This window comes from Mustela putorius, unplaced genomic scaffold (genome assembly GCF_011764305.1).
Source record: "Mustela putorius furo isolate JIRA1106 unplaced genomic scaffold, ASM1176430v1.1 tig00003853_pilon_pilon_pilon, whole genome shotgun sequence".
Classification (NCBI taxonomy): Eukaryota; Metazoa; Chordata; class Mammalia; order Carnivora; family Mustelidae; genus Mustela; species Mustela putorius.
In genome coordinates this window covers 20,504,992-20,522,934 of record NW_025422005.1, presented here as the reverse complement: position 1 = coordinate 20,522,934, position 17,943 = coordinate 20,504,992, and the positions used below count along the sequence as shown (strand labels likewise).

The 17,943-nt window shown below is 38.8% G+C and overlaps 1 protein-coding gene across 3 annotated transcripts in view; it reads left to right on the top strand.

The window, feature by feature from the left end:
* Positions 1 to 17,943, top strand: part of EYA3 (EYA transcriptional coactivator and phosphatase 3) — a 109,637-nt gene that overhangs the window by 76,767 nt on the left and 14,927 nt on the right. For all 3 annotated transcript variants that reach the window (XM_045064047.1, XM_004741038.3, XM_004741040.3), the window contains 7 exons: positions 478 to 661; positions 2,624 to 2,763; positions 7,568 to 7,651; positions 9,118 to 9,207; positions 11,479 to 11,537; positions 14,061 to 14,221; positions 17,059 to 17,173. In XM_045064047.1, coding sequence (XP_044919982.1) covers positions 478 to 661; positions 2,624 to 2,763; positions 7,568 to 7,651; positions 9,118 to 9,207; positions 11,479 to 11,537; positions 14,061 to 14,221; positions 17,059 to 17,173 — 833 coding nt within the window. The remainder of the gene's footprint in view (positions 1 to 477; positions 662 to 2,623; positions 2,764 to 7,567; positions 7,652 to 9,117; positions 9,208 to 11,478; positions 11,538 to 14,060; positions 14,222 to 17,058; positions 17,174 to 17,943) is intronic.

The window sequence follows — 17,943 nt, the reverse complement described above, 5'->3', positions numbered from 1 at the left end:
AGCCTCCTGCTAATGGTAAAGATAGCCTCTGAGGTCTTTCCTCTTGACTCTTAGGTTGCCACAGAATGCATTTTGAAAATCATTGGTTTAGGTGGAAGCTATAGATGGGTAAATGAGAAGTCAAATAAATGTTTTAGGAAACTAACAATGAATAAGAGGGACATGAAAGTGAGGCACCTAGGTGGCTTGGTCAATAAGCATCTTCCTTTTGCTAAGTTCATGATCCCAGGGTCCCGGGATTGAGCCCCGTATCAGGCTTCCTGCTCGGCAGGAAGCCTGCTTCTCCTTCTCACACTCCCCCTGCTTGTGTTCACTCTCTTGCTCTCGCTGTGTCTCTCTCTGTCAAATAAAGAAATAAAATCTTTAAAAAAAAAAAAAAAAAAGTGGGGGGGGGGACAGAAAGTCTCTTGTGTTGAAATCAGCGCTTTGCTCTTTCTAAAAGTCTTGTTTTCCTCCCTTATTCCCCTTGGTCTACAGGACTATCCCACCTATACTATCCTTGGTCAGAGTCAGTACCAGACCTGCTACCCCAGCTCCAGCTTTGGAGTCGCGGGCCAGACTAACAGTGATACCGAGAGTACCACATTAGCCGCAGCCACATACCAGACGGAGAAGCCTAGTGTCATGGTACCTGCGCCGACAGCACAGAGACTTTCCTCTGGTAAGCACCGTACCTCTCAAGCCTGTGGCTTAAGGGCACTTCATTCAACATTACGGAATAGTAAAGATCATTTTGTTCTGGTCTGAGTCACTGTTACTGTGCTATTGTCTTTCCTTCTCAGGTGAGGAATATTTAAATATTAGAACCAGATATGTGCTGAGTCATTGGCAGGCTGAATGTAATACCTGATACTGTGAACTGAAAAGCACCAAGAATGAGAAGACTGTGACAGCCACCCCGCCCTTCAGCTTTACTGTGTTTGTCATAGGGAACTTCAGAATCTTGGCACATTTTGTCAAAGCTGAAGGACTCTAGTTTTAGTCAGTATGTATTGTGGACTCCTGCTGTGGCCTCAGAGCAGTAGTCCTTAACTTTTTCTACGTCATGGATCTCCAAGATCATGAGGAAAGCCATGGTCCTTCCCCTCTCAAGGAAATACATACTTAACCTACAAGTCTAAACCTGTACATTTAGGTTTGAAATGTGTTGATGAATTATGAAGTCCAGGTTAAAAAAAAAAAAACCCTGACATAAAGGCTTTATACACACATTCAGTAAGTAAACATATGTATATACTTTTTATTTGTCTCTATCATTCAGGAAAATTTAGTGCTTGGCTGTCACATCATATAATTGGATGAAGGACTGTTTATTGTTAGCACTGATGCATTTTTAAAAGTAGTGCTCTGTCTCAACTAAAGCAGTTTTTTGTGTACCTTCTCTAGTCTTCTAAGAAAAGGATACTGCTTCAAATTTACGTAACTTTGAAATAGGTACACTGGTTGATGCCTTAGTTTTGAATTCATAGCTCTAAATATCTATTCTTCCTAACAATTTTAACTTATTAATAATAGGGAATTTCAAACCTAGAAGTTGTCAGAATAGTATAATGAACATCTTATGTATCCATCATCCATCTCCAACAATTAACTCGTATTTCAACTGTACTTAATCCAGTTCTCTCACCGAATTCCAGGCATTCTATGTCTATACAATAAATATTTGCTAGTGTAACCACAATGCCATGCCCTCTGAAATAATTCAGCAGTAATTCCTTACACTATCATAAAATACTAAAAGGTATTATTTCTAGTTTTCTCATAAATATGAAGAGTTTTATTTTCCTTTCTTATTAGAGTTTTTAATTTTTTAAAAATTAACCTATTTTATTTAGAGTTTATTTAAATTAGGATCAAAGTAAGGTTCATACATTGGGACTAATGGATATATACTTTCTCTTTTAACTTACAAATTCCCCTTTTTTTAATTCTCTGATGTACTGTATTTGTGAAGAAACTGGAGTGTTTATCTCGTGCCATTTCCCAGTCTGAATTTTGCTGATTATCTCTGTATTGGTTAGATCGACATGTCCTGCTGGCTTCTGTATTTTATTTTAAATTGGTAAATAGAACTAGAGTCATGGTTTTCAACTAAAGGTGATTTTTGTGCTTTGCCCTCTCCCACATTCGCCTAAGACATTTGGCAGTGTATGGAATACTTTTGGTTGTCACAGTGGGTGGGGAGTGCTACTGGCATCTAGTGGATAAAGGGCAAGGGTGCTGCTTAGCCAGTCATCCTAGAATACATAGGACATCAGCTCAGCAAAAAATTATCTGGCCCAAAATGTGGGCCAAGTCGAGAAACTCTGATATAGAAACTTGGCCAGATACAGGTTTAGGTTTTTGGGGGTTGTGTGTGTGTGTGTGTGAGAAACAACTTTATAGCTGTGTTCTTGCATTGAGAGGCAGGTATATAAATTCTATTATAACTATCTCTGTTATATTAGGAGCTGTTGATGCTCGATGTTGGTGCCTAAACTGATCAGGATCAGGCAAAGTTTGATTTTCCAGACTTTATCGCTGTAATATGGTTCTTATGGACAGAAAGCATGCTGACCCTCTTCCAGCTCTGGTTCTTATAGCCTGTGACTACTGGCAATATATATCTCACTTTTCTTTCCAGGAGACCCTTCTTCAAGCCCATCTTTGTCCCAAACCACACCAAATAAAGATGCGGATGACCAGTCCAGAAAAAACATGACTGGCAAGAACCGGGGCAAAAGGAAAGCTGATGCCAGCTCTTCCCAGGACAGTGAATTGGAAGTATGGAAAGAAACTCATTTGAGCTACCTACTTTTTTTTCTCATTTTTTAAGTTCATCGAACATACTTATCTGAAACTCATGGAGATACTGTAGTTCTGTGTTTAATGCCCCCCAACCCCCCGCCCTGCCACCATCTGCGATTCTTGGTCAAGAGAAACGAAACTGGCCTAATGAGGAGAGAAATGTAAAAACACATTCTCTGAGCCCATAACTTGCCATATTACTTTCACCAAAGCATTGCAGAAGCTTTTTTGAATTTAGGTAGTCAGGTAACTTTTTATTTAGTTTGTTAGTTTGTTTAGTTTGCCAGAACAGTTCGATCTCTGTGTTCAGAGCAGAACAGAAAGAACAGTTTCCTCATATTCAGAAAGCACAGGGTGTCACAGATAATGCCATAGTGTTCTCCTTTTAAAAATCTAAAAGTAAAATGAGAAGATGAGAGTGCTTTAGGCCAAGCTTCTGTGAAACCGCATAACTTATTAATGAGACAAGTACTCACTTATTTTGTGGTTAAGCACTATAAGCATTTATTAGGGACATTGCATTTGGCTTCATTATTAAAAAGATTAGAAAATCATACAAAATGCTAATAATAGTTGAGTTTTTATATGCTTTTGTTTTTGTATTTGATTTTTCTATAATATGAGCATTTAATGGGCAGAGGGATGCTATATTTAAAAATGAGTTCATCGATAGGTATTAAGACATGGGTAAATTAAGGCTGTGTTTGGGGACTCTCTTTCCTTTTATTCCTGACCAAAAAAAGAAAGGTAAAAAAAAAAAAGAAGAAGAAAATCTAAGTCCTTTTACATTTTTTGGGAAAAACTGAGAACCAAGTTTTTTTTAATAGTGGTAAAATATACACAACAGAAAATTTACCATTTTAACCATTTTTTAAATGTGCAGTTCAGTGACATTAAGTACATTTACAGTGCTGTTTGTTGCCACTATCTATTTCCAGAACTTTTTCATGATCCCAAACAAAAACTCTGCCTATTAAACAATAACTCCCCGTTCTCCCCTCCCACTAGCCGCTGGCAACCTCTATTCTACTTTCAGTTTCCCGGAATTTACCTATTCTGAGTATCTCGTATAAGTGGAATAATAGAATATCTACCCTTTTGTGTGAGACTTCTTTCACTTAGCATCTTTTCAAGGCTCATCTGTGTTATAGCATGTATAAGATCTTCATTTCCCTTTGTAGCTGAATAATATTCCACTGTATGTATATACCATGTTCTGTTTACTCATTCATTTGTTGATGGACACGAACAGTTTTTTCCACTTTTGAGTTATTGTGAATAATGCTGCTATGAACATTGTTATCCAGATATATATTTCTTTCAGTCTCTCTTTTCAGTTATTTTGAATATAAACTAAAGAGTAGAATTGCTAGATTATATGGTGATTCTGCGGTCAACTTTTTGAGGAAACAACAAAATGTTTTCCATAGTAGCTACATCATTTTACATTCCCACCAGCAATGCAGGAGAGTTCTCATTTCTTCACAACCTCACCAACACTTATTATCCCCCACCCCCTTTTTTAAAAATAGTAGCCATCCTAGGGGCGCCTGGGTGGTTCAGTGGGTTAAAGCTTCTGCCTTTGGCTCGGGTCATGATCTCAGGGTCCTGGGATCGAGCCCCCCATGGGGCTCTCTGCTCAGCAGGGAGCCTGCTTCTTCCTTCTCTCGCTCTGCCTGCCTCTCTGCCTATTTGTGATCTCTGTCTGTCAAATAAATAAATAAATAATTAAAAAAAATAATAGCCATCCTAATAGATATGAAATGGTTTTGATTTCCATTTCCTTAATGGCCAATAATAGTGTTGAACATCTATTCATGTATTTATTGGCCATCTGTATATTTTCTTTGGAGAAATACCTGGTCAAATCCTATGACCAGTTTTTAATGGGTCGTTTGGTATTTTGTTGTTGAGTTTTAGGAATTCTTTATATATTCTAGATACTAATCACTTATCAGATATCTGATGTGCAAATATTTTCTCCCATTCTGTGTATTCTTTTTACTCTCTTGATAGTATTCTTTGATGCACAAAAGTTTCACATTTTGTTGAAGTTCTGCTTTTCTTTTATTTGTTGTGCTTTAGTGTTAAAAAATACAAGGTTATAAAGGCATTTACCTATGTTTTCTTCTAAGAATTTTATTGTAGCTCATAAATTTAGGTCTTTGATTCATATTGAATTAATTTTTTTCATATTGAGTTAATTTTTGTATATGGTCTAATAAGTAAGTAAGGGTCTAATTTCATTCTTTTGCACATGGATATCCAATTTTCCCAGCACGTTTTGTTGGAAATATTTTCCTTTCAAAATTTTCCTTTCTCCGTTGAATGGTCTTAGCATCCTTGTCAAAAATAGACCATATATGGGGGCATCTGGGTGGCTCAGTCAGTTAAGTGTCTGCCTTTGGCTCGGGTCATGATCCTAGGGTCCTAGGATTGGGGCCTCTAATACCATCAGGCTCCCTGCTCAGTGAGGAGTCTGCTTTTCCCTCTCCCTCTATCCCTCCTGCCCCGCCCTACACTCGTGCTCTGTCAATTGCTCTGCTCTCTCTCAAATAAATAAATCTTTTTTTTAAAAAATTGACCATACCTGGAATCAAGCCCCGCATTGGTCTTCCTGCTCAGCAGGAAGCCTGATTTTCCCTTCTCTCTCTGCCTGCCTCTCTGCTTACTTTTGATCACTGTCTGTCAAATAAATAAATAAAATCTTTTAAAAAAAGATTGACCATATATGTCAGGGTTTATTTCTTAGGAGTTATCTTGTCAATTTCATTGGTTTATGTTTGTTTCCTTTTGCAGGTGCCACATTGTATTGATTACTGTAGCCTTGTAAGTTTTAAAATCAGGAAGTGTGAGTTTTCCAACTTCATTCTTTTTCAAGATTATTTTGGCCTTTCAGGCTATGGAATATGAGATTCCATATGAATTTTAGGATGAGTTTTTCTTTAAAAAGCAATACTGAGATTTTGATAAGGATGCACTGAATTTGTAAATCATTTGGGTAGTATTGTCACTTTAACATTGTTAAGTCATTCATCCATGAACATGGGATGTCTTTCTGTTTTAGATCTTGGAGCTTGAGCACAGGACCCTGAGATCATGACCTTAGCCAAAATCAAGAGTCGGTTGCTAAACCCAACTGAACCACCCAGGCATCCCTTGGTTAAATTTATGCTTAAGTATTTTATTAGTTTTGATGCTATTATAAATGGAATTTTTTTTTATTTCTTTGAGGATTAGTTGTTACAAGTATATAGAAATACAGCTCATTGCTGAATTCATTTATTAGCTCTAATAATTTTTCGTGGATTCTTTAGGAATTCTTTAGAAAAATGATTTTTCTCTATATAAGATCATGTCATCTGTGAACAGAGATAATTTTATTTTTTCCATTACAACTTGGGTACCTTTTTCTCCCCCCAATTCTTGCCAAATTATTCTGGCTAGAATTTCTGGTACTTACATTGAATAGAAGTGATGAAAACAGGCATACTTGTCCTATTCCTGATTTCAGGGATAAAGCTTCCAGTCTTGCACCATTGAGTAAGATATTAATTCTGGGTTTTTCATATACAATCTTTATCATGTGAGGAAATTCACTTCTACTTCTATTTTATTGAATGTTTTTATTATGAAAGTGTATTGAATTTTGTCAGATGCTCCTCCTGCATCAATCGAAATGACGATTGGGTTTTTACCCCTCTGTTTTCTTAAGGTAGCGTATAACACTGATTAATTTTTGTATGGTGATCCATCCTTGCATTCTAAACAAATCCCACAGGGCCATGACATACAGTCCTTTTAATATGCTGCTAGAATTTTGTTTGCTAGTATTTTGTGGAGAAACTTTTTGCTTTGATGTTCATAAGAGATACTTGTCTGCAGTTTTCTTGTAGTGTCTCTATTATCTGACTTTAGTATCAGGGTAACGCTGGCTTCATAGAACGACTTAGGAAGTATTCCTTCATCTTCAACTTTTTGGAAGAGTTAAAGAAGGATTGGTGTTATTTCTTTAACTGTTTGGTAGAATTTAACAGTGAAACCATCTGGCCCTGGGCTTTTCTTTCTTGGTGTCTTTTTGATTACTGAGTTCAACCTCTGTTAAAGGTCTGTTCAGATTTTTGTTTCTTCCTGAGTCCGTTTTGGCATTTTGTAAATTTCTAAGAAGTTGTCCCTGTCCATCTAGGTTATTTGTTAGTAGTCCATAGTATTCTCTTGCAATTCTTTTTATTTCTGTAAAATTGATAATAACATCCCCACTTCCATTTCTGATTTTACTAATTTGAGGCTTCTTTTTTTTCTTAACCTAGCTAAAAGTTGTCAATTTTGCAGATCTTTTCAAAGAACCAACTTTTGGTTTCATTGATTTTTTTTTTCTTGTTACTTTTCTACTCTCTGATTTATTTATCTCCATTCTAACCTTTAGTCTTTCCTTCTGCTGGTTCGTTCCAGTTCCTTAAATTGGACAGTCATGTTATTGATTGAAATCTTGCTTCTTTTTGAAGGCATGTATTTTATAGCTATAAATTCTCCTCTTAGTATTGATTTCATTACAGCCTATAAATTTTGGTGTGTTGTGTTTTAGTTTTCATTCATCTCAAAGTATTCCTAATTTCACTTGGGATTTTTTTCTTTGATCTATTAGTTGTTTAAAATTGTGTTGTTTAATCTTCACATATTTGTGAATTTTTCAGTTTTCTTTCTGTTACGTATTTCTTGTTCCATTCCATTGTATTAAGAAAAGATGCTCACTCACTATTTTTTGTTTTTCCTTCCTCAGCGGGTATTTCTATGGGACTTGGATGAAACCATCATCATCTTTCACTCTCTTCTTACTGGATCCTATGCCCAGAAGTATGGAAAGGTAATTTGAGTCTTTCTTCCTTTGTTGTAGTGTCCTCCTCCTGACTATATGGACAGGTAACCAAAATCACTTTTTCTGCTACCTGTATCTTACCCTGTTGGCCTTTCTTTCACTTTCCGTGTAAAACTGCACCTGATGGCTTGTACCAGACAGGCAACATGGTCAGGCAGTATTAATAAAGCTGGAGACTAGACCTAGGACCAGGGCTATATAAGCTTAAGTTGTTCAAGACTACTGTTTTATAAAGATTAAATATGGGAATGAAGCTCAAAACAGAATGGAGTCTTGGGATTATATATTCCAAAGACATATCCGTTAACCTTAAGTCACTTTTAACAGCCCAAACTGAGCGTTTTATTTAGCTGAGTATATGCCAGATATGTAAATTTAAAATATATATAAAGTACAAAATATTTTTCTTACATAGATTACATACCTCCTTAAACTAGATATATACCAAGCAGAATTTAATTTATTTAGTCATCAATATAAACAGAGTTTTGGGAGGGGGACGTTGTTTGTTTGTTTTAGATTGATTTATTTATTTGAGAGAGAGAGTGAGAAAGAGCACACACGCACGGGGTTGTGGAGGGAAGAAAGAAAGAGGAAAATCCAAGCAAACTTCACACCAAGAGTTGGCGTTTAACCAACTGCACCATCCAGGTACCCCTAAACATCAGCTTTAATAGAGGGATAAGCTATGTATTTCTTCACTATATTATCTCCAGGCTTCTATTTTTTTGTTTCTATGAATAAATTTTATAAAAATATCTGCTTCCTTTGCTTTCTTACTATTCCCATTTATTTCTTATTATCATTAATGTTTCTGTTAGAAGTGCTTTCCACAGGCTTTTAGTATCCAGTCTGGTAAGCTGACATTAGCTCATATGCTGTATAAGCTGAGTATAAAAGTATATAAAATAAGAGCATACAGAAGCCTAGATAGTTATTGAACAAACAAAATGTTTGTGAACAAAATGTTTGTGAACATTTTGTGAAGTGAAGACCTCATGGTTCACTTTAAAGCTAAATGCATTGGTTTTCCTACAAATATTTTGACTTTAAAGCCTTCTTCATTTATTTCCTGACTGTTGAGATTGTCAGATAACTGACTTCCAGTATTTATACTTGGGGCGGGGGGGGGGCAGGGAGGCTGAAGGGAGATAATAGGTATTACATTAGTAATATTTTAGCAATAGTTAGCACTTCTTACAAAACAGGGAATTTCCACTCAAAATGGTATTTTTTAAGTGAGTTTAGTTTTATAAAAACTGACTTCAGAAATTAACTTTGCATAATCCCAGATTCCTCTCACTGTGAATGAAATTGCGTGAGTAATAGTTAGAAGCACTTTTGTAGGCCTGTGTTGTTGTGACCTTGACCCAGAATAACTCCAAAATACCTGAAGATTAGAACCAGTGCTGTTGGTACCAAATTAAACAAATTTTTCTCTTACTGTCTTCTAGGATCCAACAGTAGTGATTGGCTCAGGTTTAACAATGGAAGAGATGATTTTTGAGGTGGCTGATACACATCTGTTTTTCAATGACTTAGAGGTAAGCATTTTAAAGTGTTCTGTGCTTCAGTTAAACATTTTGTTTGTTCAATAACTATCTAGCCTCTGCTTATGTATTGAGAGGAAATGTGGTGAGAAGGGGTGGTTGTGGAGAAGCCACTTGGCCACTTAGGCTTTTATAGGCTTAGAAGAACAGTACCTTAGCTTGGTCATCAGTCTTGGTACTGGCCCTCAATTTTATTGGTTCAAAAATTTGATTTTTGTTAGCCTCTTTGGAAGTGATCTAGCTCTAGAGGAAATGCCAGCCCTTCACACAAAACAGTGAAATATAAACCAACATTCCTATTTATTCATCTGTCTTAAGTAACAGATAATAAGGTGGGTTTTACTCTGTACTCTTAATTATATCTTGACTATCTTTTGACTTTACCTTCTTAAAATATAATCTCTTGATCTGTCAGATCTATAAATGGCTATTCTGACTCATTATACTTTATATATGCTTATTATCCATGTATAGGTTAATCTTGATGTCCAGAATCATTTTATAGTTAGATGCAAGGAAAACCAGGGACACGAAGAATTTCTTGGTGAAGTTTTTTGGCTTTGACATTTGAGTTCACCTTTGAGGTGACCGTGGTATAGTGGCAAGAGCACAAGACTGGGAAGTCAAAAGACCAGAGTGTGAGTTCCAGGTTAGGAAAGTTATCTCCCCATTCTGGGCCTCAGTTAAGCAGTTATCCTACACAAGAAACTAGTAACAATTGTTCTCTCTGGAGAAGGGGATATGTTGCTGGGACACAGAGGTGGGAAGGAGCGGACTTTTCACTTGATGCCTTTCTGAGTTTCAGACTGTGTACTACTTACGTAACCTAGTTTTTTAAAAACAGTGAAAATTTTAAGTTAAAAAACAAAATAGTGGGGTGCCTGAGTGGCTCAGTCAGAAGAACGCGCAACTCTTGACCTCAGGGTTGTGAGTTCCAGTCCCACATGGGGTATAAAGATTACTTAAAATAAATATAATTAATTAATTAAAAATAAGATAACATTTTATAAACACAAAATAATCCTATTTCTTTTCAAATATAGTCTAGTTTTACTCAATGAACAGTTCTCCAACAAATTGAATTACCAGGGCTCTAAACTCTAGTACCTTTGTCTAACCTCCACAATGCTTTAATCTTCCTCAACTTCACATGTTGACATGTTAGGACATCATAGTTTTACTCATCAAACATTTATTGAAAACCTATTTTGTGCCAATAATTATTGCCAAATTGTATTTGTAATGATTTTCTAGACATAGACCTCACTCAGGACTGAAAGTTCTGTGAAGAATTTGACCTGAATGTGTTCCTGCCCCCCAGGTCAGTGGTTCTCAACTTTAGGGGGCATAAGAATCACCTGGGGAGCTTGTTAAAAATGAAGATTCTAGGACTTCACACCCAGAAATTCTGATTGAAGTAGGTCTGGGGTGGACCCAAGAATATGCATTTTTAAAAAACTTCCCCAGGGGATTCTGATACAGGTGGACATCACAATATTGCCTTAGGTGGTATCAGAGGAGTGAATCTCTCAGTGTTAGGCAGTGGGTGGCATTTTATGTCCATAGTAGCTCAGGCTTGGTGGAGAGAACCTTGGATTCAAATTAGAAGGCCCAGGCTTTTTCTAGTTCCTTTTTATCACTCACTATAGTGTTTATAAATGCGGGTCATTCGTTTCACCTCACTTTTGGAACATGAGGAGATTAACTTAGGTGATCACTTCTAATTCCTAAGTTTGGATTTACAGATTTCTGTTACAGTCATTCTCCGTTTTGATACCATACTCTACCAGCATCTGTTTCATCTGCAAAAACGTATTGGATACATGCTACATTAAGAGCGAGCACATGCTACACAAGGACTAGACTGGAGGGGTACAGAGAAGCTGTAGGATACAGATTGTGCCACAGGAAGGCCACAGTGTATAACAGAACTTCACAGTCTGGCGTAGGACATTGACATCCCTGACAGTGGAAAGAGCTTGTGTTTATACCCATGAGCTGTTGTGTTATACCCGTGACTACTGAGAGAAGAGCATACTTGAGAGTTGGGCTGGGTAAGGAAGATTTCATGAAGACCATGGGACCTGACTTAGGCCTTAAAAGAAGTTGGACAGCAGGGGGGTGAGAGTGGTCCTCCACACACAAGAGAGACTGTAAGGTATTTCATCATCTGCCATTGTTTGTGGTCTTTTTACAATATGTCATGCTGGTGGTGGCACTTACACTCCCTGTACTGAAATAGCTTTTGGTTTTGTCTTTCAACAGGAGTGTGACCAGGTGCACGTGGAAGATGTGGCTTCTGATGACAATGGCCAGGACTTGAGGTGATAGAAGCAGTGATGTCTTAAACTTAAGTATATACCTGTTAGGCACGAGACGCTGTCTAGGTTCAGAGGAAAACAAAGACGAGTAAGACATGGCCTTAAAAGATCTCGCAGTGTTAGTGGAGACCGAGAGGTAACGATGGACTGCCATGTGTGGAGGGGCCTGTAGAGAATGTGACGGAGCACAGAAAAGGAAGTAATTCTGGTGGCTATGGTTGCCAGCGTTGGAGGGGCCTTCTCAGTGCAGTAGAATTTGAGTATGGCCTTGAAGAATGGGTAACAATGATGGAATGAGGGAAAAAGGCTTCAAAGTAAAGGATACACTAGTTTCTCTTTGCCCAGATTTTCAGTCAGGAGGAGTGTGCTACCAGACTGGTCAGTTTTAGATACAAATAAGCATGGGGCATTTTACCAGGGAAACTAACTGTGGGGTCTGTTGGTGTCAGGAGTAACCCTATCAGAGACAACCTTAAACATTGTGTCAGTGAACACTATACCACGGGGATCTCGATGGCAAAATGCTTGCTTTGTGTCCTCATTTCTCTCTTGACTACTGTCTTTTTACCCAGTAGTCTTACTGAATAATCCAAAAATGTATCTAGCTTTTATTTAAAGGCTTATAGAAAAAAAGACTGTCACAGTTTTTTCATGTTGATTTGTTTTCATGTTTGTCCCTTTCATAGATTCTTCCCTGTGTCTACCTAAAATTGTTTCCTCCATGAATTCTCAAACATAGAGCAGAACTGGAAGGATCTAATCCTATAGGGCTGAGAAGGATTACAGATTCCCACATGAGAAGCAGCGTCCAGTCATGCACGTGGCTCACATGGCCATGAAGTGCACTGTACTAATGAGATTTTACTGGACCTTTTAGAAAAGTGCCTGGTCTGAAGCAGTTTATGATCCACTCTGAAGCCCAGAGGTTTTTTTCCTCTTATACATGAGGCTAACCAGTAATTACCTAAATGTCTTGACAGCTTTATTTTCTTAAAAGTAGAAACTCATACTTACTGAACTCAGTTTTGACTTTTGATTGAACCAAGTTGTCTCTAATTCTGTTGGTCATTTTTTTTTTTAAATCTTTACTTAAGAATCGTTCACCTCTCCCAGCCTGTTTAACTATATTACTTATTTCTATGGCGGTGTAACAGATTACCCCCCAAACTTAGTAGCTTAAGGCAATAAACATTTATCATATCGTAATTTCTATAAGATAGGAACTTAAAAGTGACTTAGCGAGACAGTTTTGAATTAGGGTCTCTGAGATGAAAAATCAAGATACTGGCTGGAGCTTTAATCATCTGAAGGCTTGATGGGAGCTGGAGGACCTGCTTGCAGCTCTCACACGGGGCGATAACGGGACACCTCAGTTCCTCACTCTGCATGCCTCTCCGGGGGGGAGGGGGGCAGCTCAAGTGTTCTCATGACCGCTGACTTCTCTCAGAGCAAGTGCTCCGAGAGAGCAAGAGAATCCTGTCTCTGCGGTCTGACACCATCACTTCCACCACATCCTGCTTACACTGAAATGCAGTCCATACCCATAGGGAGAGGAATTAGAAGAGAGGAGTTATTAAAGAATTTGTGGACATTTTAAAGCCATCACTTTGACCCATGAAATTAATAAACCAGCTAACGTATGTCTGAAGAACATCTCCATTACACCTTGCAATTATTAATATTTGTGGTTATTTCCTTCCATTATTTCTTCACACGTTTCTCCACATTACATAGTTTCCGCGTGTGTGTGGGCACGCGCACGCATGCGTGCACGCACTTGTGTGTCTGTGTCTGTGTACATAAAAATGTTATATTCTGGGTTTGGGGTTTTTTGTTTTTTGGGTTTTTTTTTTTAAGATATTCTATCACTGGGGCTCCTAGGTGGCTCAATGGGTTAAGTCTCTGCCTTCATGATCTCAGGGTCCTCAGATTAAGCCCTGCATCGGGTTCTCTGCTCAGCAAGGAGTCTGCTTTCCTCTCTCTTTCTGCCTGCTTCTCTGCCTACTTGTGATCTCTCTCTCTCTCTCTCTGTAAAAAAAAAAAAAAAAAAAAAAAAAAAAAAAAAAAAAAGACACACAATTTATTTAAAAAAAGAAAAAGATAACTATCATTAATGAAAAGATGCTCTTTTCCCTAACCACTCTTTCCCCCTCTCTCCCTCCTTTCTTTGATGGCAGTAATGAGGGTGAGGTAGACAACTAATGGAAGATAGATTCTGACATACAGAGATTAAGAGAGAAGGTTCGTGGCTCAGTTGATTGGACGACTGCTCAGGTCATGATCCTGGAGTCCCGGGATCGAGTCCCTCATCGGTCTCCCTTCTCAGTGGGGAGTCTGCTTCTCCCTGGGACCCTCTACTTCTGCTCTCTCTCTCTTCCTCAAATAAGTAAAATTTAAAAAAAAAAAAAAAGGCCTTTAGACTTGATGTCAGATGCCAGGAATAGGACAGAGAATCCCAGGTGGGATCCAGCCCAAAACCCTGTACAGTTAAGATATTAATTTTCATCATCCTCTCTCTCTCTGCAGCAACTATAGTTTCTCAACAGATGGTTTCAGTGGCTCAGGAGGCGGTAGCAGCCATGGTTCCTCTGTGGGTGTCCAGGGAGGTGTGGACTGGATGAGAAAACTGGCTTTCCGCTACCGAAAAGTGAGAGAAATCTACGATAAGCATAAAAGCAACGTGGGTGGTAAGTGTGTCATACAACAAGTCTGATATTCTGTTTCCCTCTTATTTCCTGTGTTCTTTTCCAGGGATTCCTCAGAACTCCCTAACAACTGCTTGGGAATTGGGGCCACAATCACATTTTAACTTTGTATTTTAAAAAATGAGGTTTGACTGAAACTTTCTGAGGAGGAAACTGCATTTCTCATGGACTTCTCTTAGCAAAGCTTTGCAGAGTTCTCTTGTTCTTTTTAGATAAATACCTTTTTAAAGAAGTGTGTTTCAAAGATTATATCTGATTATGTATGTTTTTTATTCAGGAGTCACAGCTATTGTCAATACTAGTTAATAGGTTGCCATGTTTTTTGACTGATTTATGTAACTATCAAAACAAGTCAGGCAGAACAAGTGGCTAGATTTATAAAGGATGGAAAACTCAGTCCAGAATTAAAGGTTGGCAGTAGCCATGTGTTGGACCTTGGAAATCCTTCCCAGAAATAACTCAAATATCAGGTGTTACTTTGCCTAAAATTATTTTACTTAAGATTAATAAATTAGCCATAGACTGTTCAAATTAGAAGAGACATTAGAAATCTAATCTGAGGGGCGCCTGAGTGGCTCAGTCAGTTAAGCGTCTGCCTTCAGCTCAGGTCATGATCCCAGGGTCCTGGGATGGAGCCCCACATCGGGCTCCCTGCTCAGCAGGAAGCCTGCTTCTCCCTCTCCTACTCCTCCTGCTTGTATTACCTCTCTTGCTAACTCTCTCTGCGTCAAATAAATAAATAAAATCTTTTAAAAAGAGAAAGAAAAAAGAAAATTCATTATTTAAAAATATAGATATAATCAGAATCCCTCATTTTGAATTCGAGAAAGCACATTTATCATGAGGCTGCTCAGGACAGCAAACCCACGGTCACAGCTGGAACCCAATCCCCTAACTCTTGGTCCAGTGCACTTTATGTTCATGCAGCACCCCCCCTTTTTCTAAGTATGAAAGATGTTTGTGGTTTTTTTTGTTTGTTTGTTTGTTTATTTTTAAAAGTAAGCTCTGTGCCCAATAGGAGGCTTGAACTCATGGCCGGAGGTCAAGAGTTGAGTGCTTACTGACAGGCACCCAAGCGCCCTGATGCAGTTCCTTTTTTAGTGATGTACCTTAATGAGAAAAAAATTTTAAGCTGTGAACCATCACCCTCAAAACATGAAGTTTCAGGGATTCAATAAACTGTCTAGAGGTATATTACCCCAGATCCTGCTACCGCACTGTGCTGCCTCACATTGTGCTACAGAAAGTGAAAATAGGGCTTCGAAGGTAATTTGGTTAATTGCTGTTAGAGCCCCCAGTACCAGATAAAAATCACAGGCCTCGGGACTTTGGGAATTTAATTTGCTTTTTTTAGAGTGCCCTTTTTATGGCCTATTTTTTTCTCATGATTCAGAGCCAGCACTTTATTTTGGCAACTCCATCTTTTTACTCTACTCTCTCCACACATTAGCCTTTCTTTTGTTTTCGTATACAGCCCAGTGTCTGATCCTTTTTCTGTTCACTGGGTGCCAGGACCTGATTTCCTGAGGAAGGTGATATAACCCTCTGTGAGAATCCCCTGAGCCTGCCCTGGGGAACATATTGAAAGTAATGTCCACCTGTATTTTGTAAAACAGGAATTAACAGAGGCACCTGGGTGGCTCAGTGGGTTAAAGCCTCTGCCTTTGGCTCAGGTCATGATTCCAGGGTTTTGGGATCGAGCCCCACATCAGGCTCTCTGCTCAGCGGGGAACCTGCTTCCCTTCCTCTCTCTCTGCCTGCCTCTCTGCCTACTTGTGATCTCCGCCTGTCAAATAAATAAATAAAATCTGTTTAAAAGTGTGTGACATGTGTACTTACATGTAGGCCACACATGACCTAAGGGTGCTGGTTTTGTTGTTTTATCAGAGACCTTGAGAGTCATGTAATTCTAGGTTTGCATTGTGAAACCATCAATCTGTAAACAAATTATATACTGTTCTCCTCACAGAAATGCCTCCTGTCTTTGTGAAATATTTGTAATAGAATTCACAGTTTCTCTTTTACCTTCACTACAGAAAATACAGGGTCAGATTTACGGTTTCAATATTATAATTCAAATGGCTGATAACATGCTGCCATCAGATGAATTCTCTTTTGTTTTATGCTTAATTGTCTGATCTTAAGCAGTGTTTTAGTCTCTTCTTAGCTGGAGTTGTTTCAGAAGTAAGTACAGTACAAATAAATGACGTTCATGAAGTTGGTCATTCAGCCTGGAATCTCAGGCTGATGCGCTGTGCAGGGGTGAGAACCGCACCGTCACCGTGGGAGCAGGGTATGGCAGAACAAAGACTTCGGAGGCCAAAAGCCACTAACTTGCTATATGACCTTAGGCAGACCCCCTTCCCTCCCTGCACTTCGGTTTCTTTAGAGAGATTGGAAATGCTGCAGACTCTTCCAACTGTAACCCTCATTTCTCCCTCCTTGATTCTTGCTTGATGTCACATCTAAAACAGTGCAGCTCGAAGTATGGTCCACCCATCTGCCAGTCATGTGACTGGCTCTTCATGAAAGAGTGAGCTTTGGCAGAATGTCATCACAGTGTTTCTTTCAGCTGATTTTGTGGTGGTGGTTGTAGTCCCCCCCACCCCTCGCCCAGCAGAACATTCTGAGGAGGAAAGTCAAAAAGGTATCTTAATTAAGGAGGCTACTCCAGAGTTTTACCAAGAAGAGAAACCTGTTAGCTCATTGGAATATTTCAGTGACTCACAGTATTTCTAAATTGAATTTAGAAGTTGCTTCCTCAGTGTCAGCAAGGATATACCGTCAGATGATAAATGTGTCTGCTTTTATTCCCAAAGGCCTGCTCAGTCCCCAGAGAAAGGAAGCACTGCAGAGACTAAGAGCAGAAATTGAAGTTTTAACAGATTCCTGGTTAGGAACTGCGTTAAAGTCCTTACTTCTCATCCAGTCCAGGTATGGAAACGGTTCTCTTAGTTCTCATCCTCTCCTAGATGCATCTTTCCGACCCCAGTCCAAGATAGGCCACTCCCTAACACTGGTTTCGGATAGGGGTGAGAGGAGTCGAAAAGATGCAGGCAGACACTTGGGTTAGGCGGGAGGCAAGGTCATTCCGCGCTGACAGCACATGTTCAGATCTTCAGAGAATATTTATATTTGAAAACCTTTTTTCTTTCCCCTTACTTTTTGCTCACAGAACTAAAGTTTGGTAACCCATGATCTCCAGCCCAGGAATGGGCCTGGTCAAATCAGAGAATCCCTGTAGGAGACACATCTCCTATCCTAAGTACAGGAAGCTCCAAAGAAATGTATCAGAGCCCCTTCAGGAAGGCAGGATTCAGAAGAAAAGGAGAATTTAAGCAGTTTAAGATTTCTGCTTGAAGCTTAGAATGGGAAATATAGTCAAATACAGTCTCCTATAGTACCCTTTTTGCTCCCTCCCTCGAAGCAGGAATTCCAGATACAGCCTAGTAGAGCAAACGGTAAAACTGACACCGACGGGTGGATACCCGCGAAGGTAAAGGTCATGTGAAATTAATGTATATTCTGGAATCTATGTTGCCATTGTGTGAAAGGCAAAGAGGATTTAAATCATACCTTATTAAAGGGCTGAATTGCATTCTGATGAAATAGTGCTGTGACTGAGTCTTCGTTACTGGTTTTCTAGAGTGTGCTATCAGTGACATGGGTTGGTGGTTTATTTGTTACAAGTGCAGTGAGCTAGA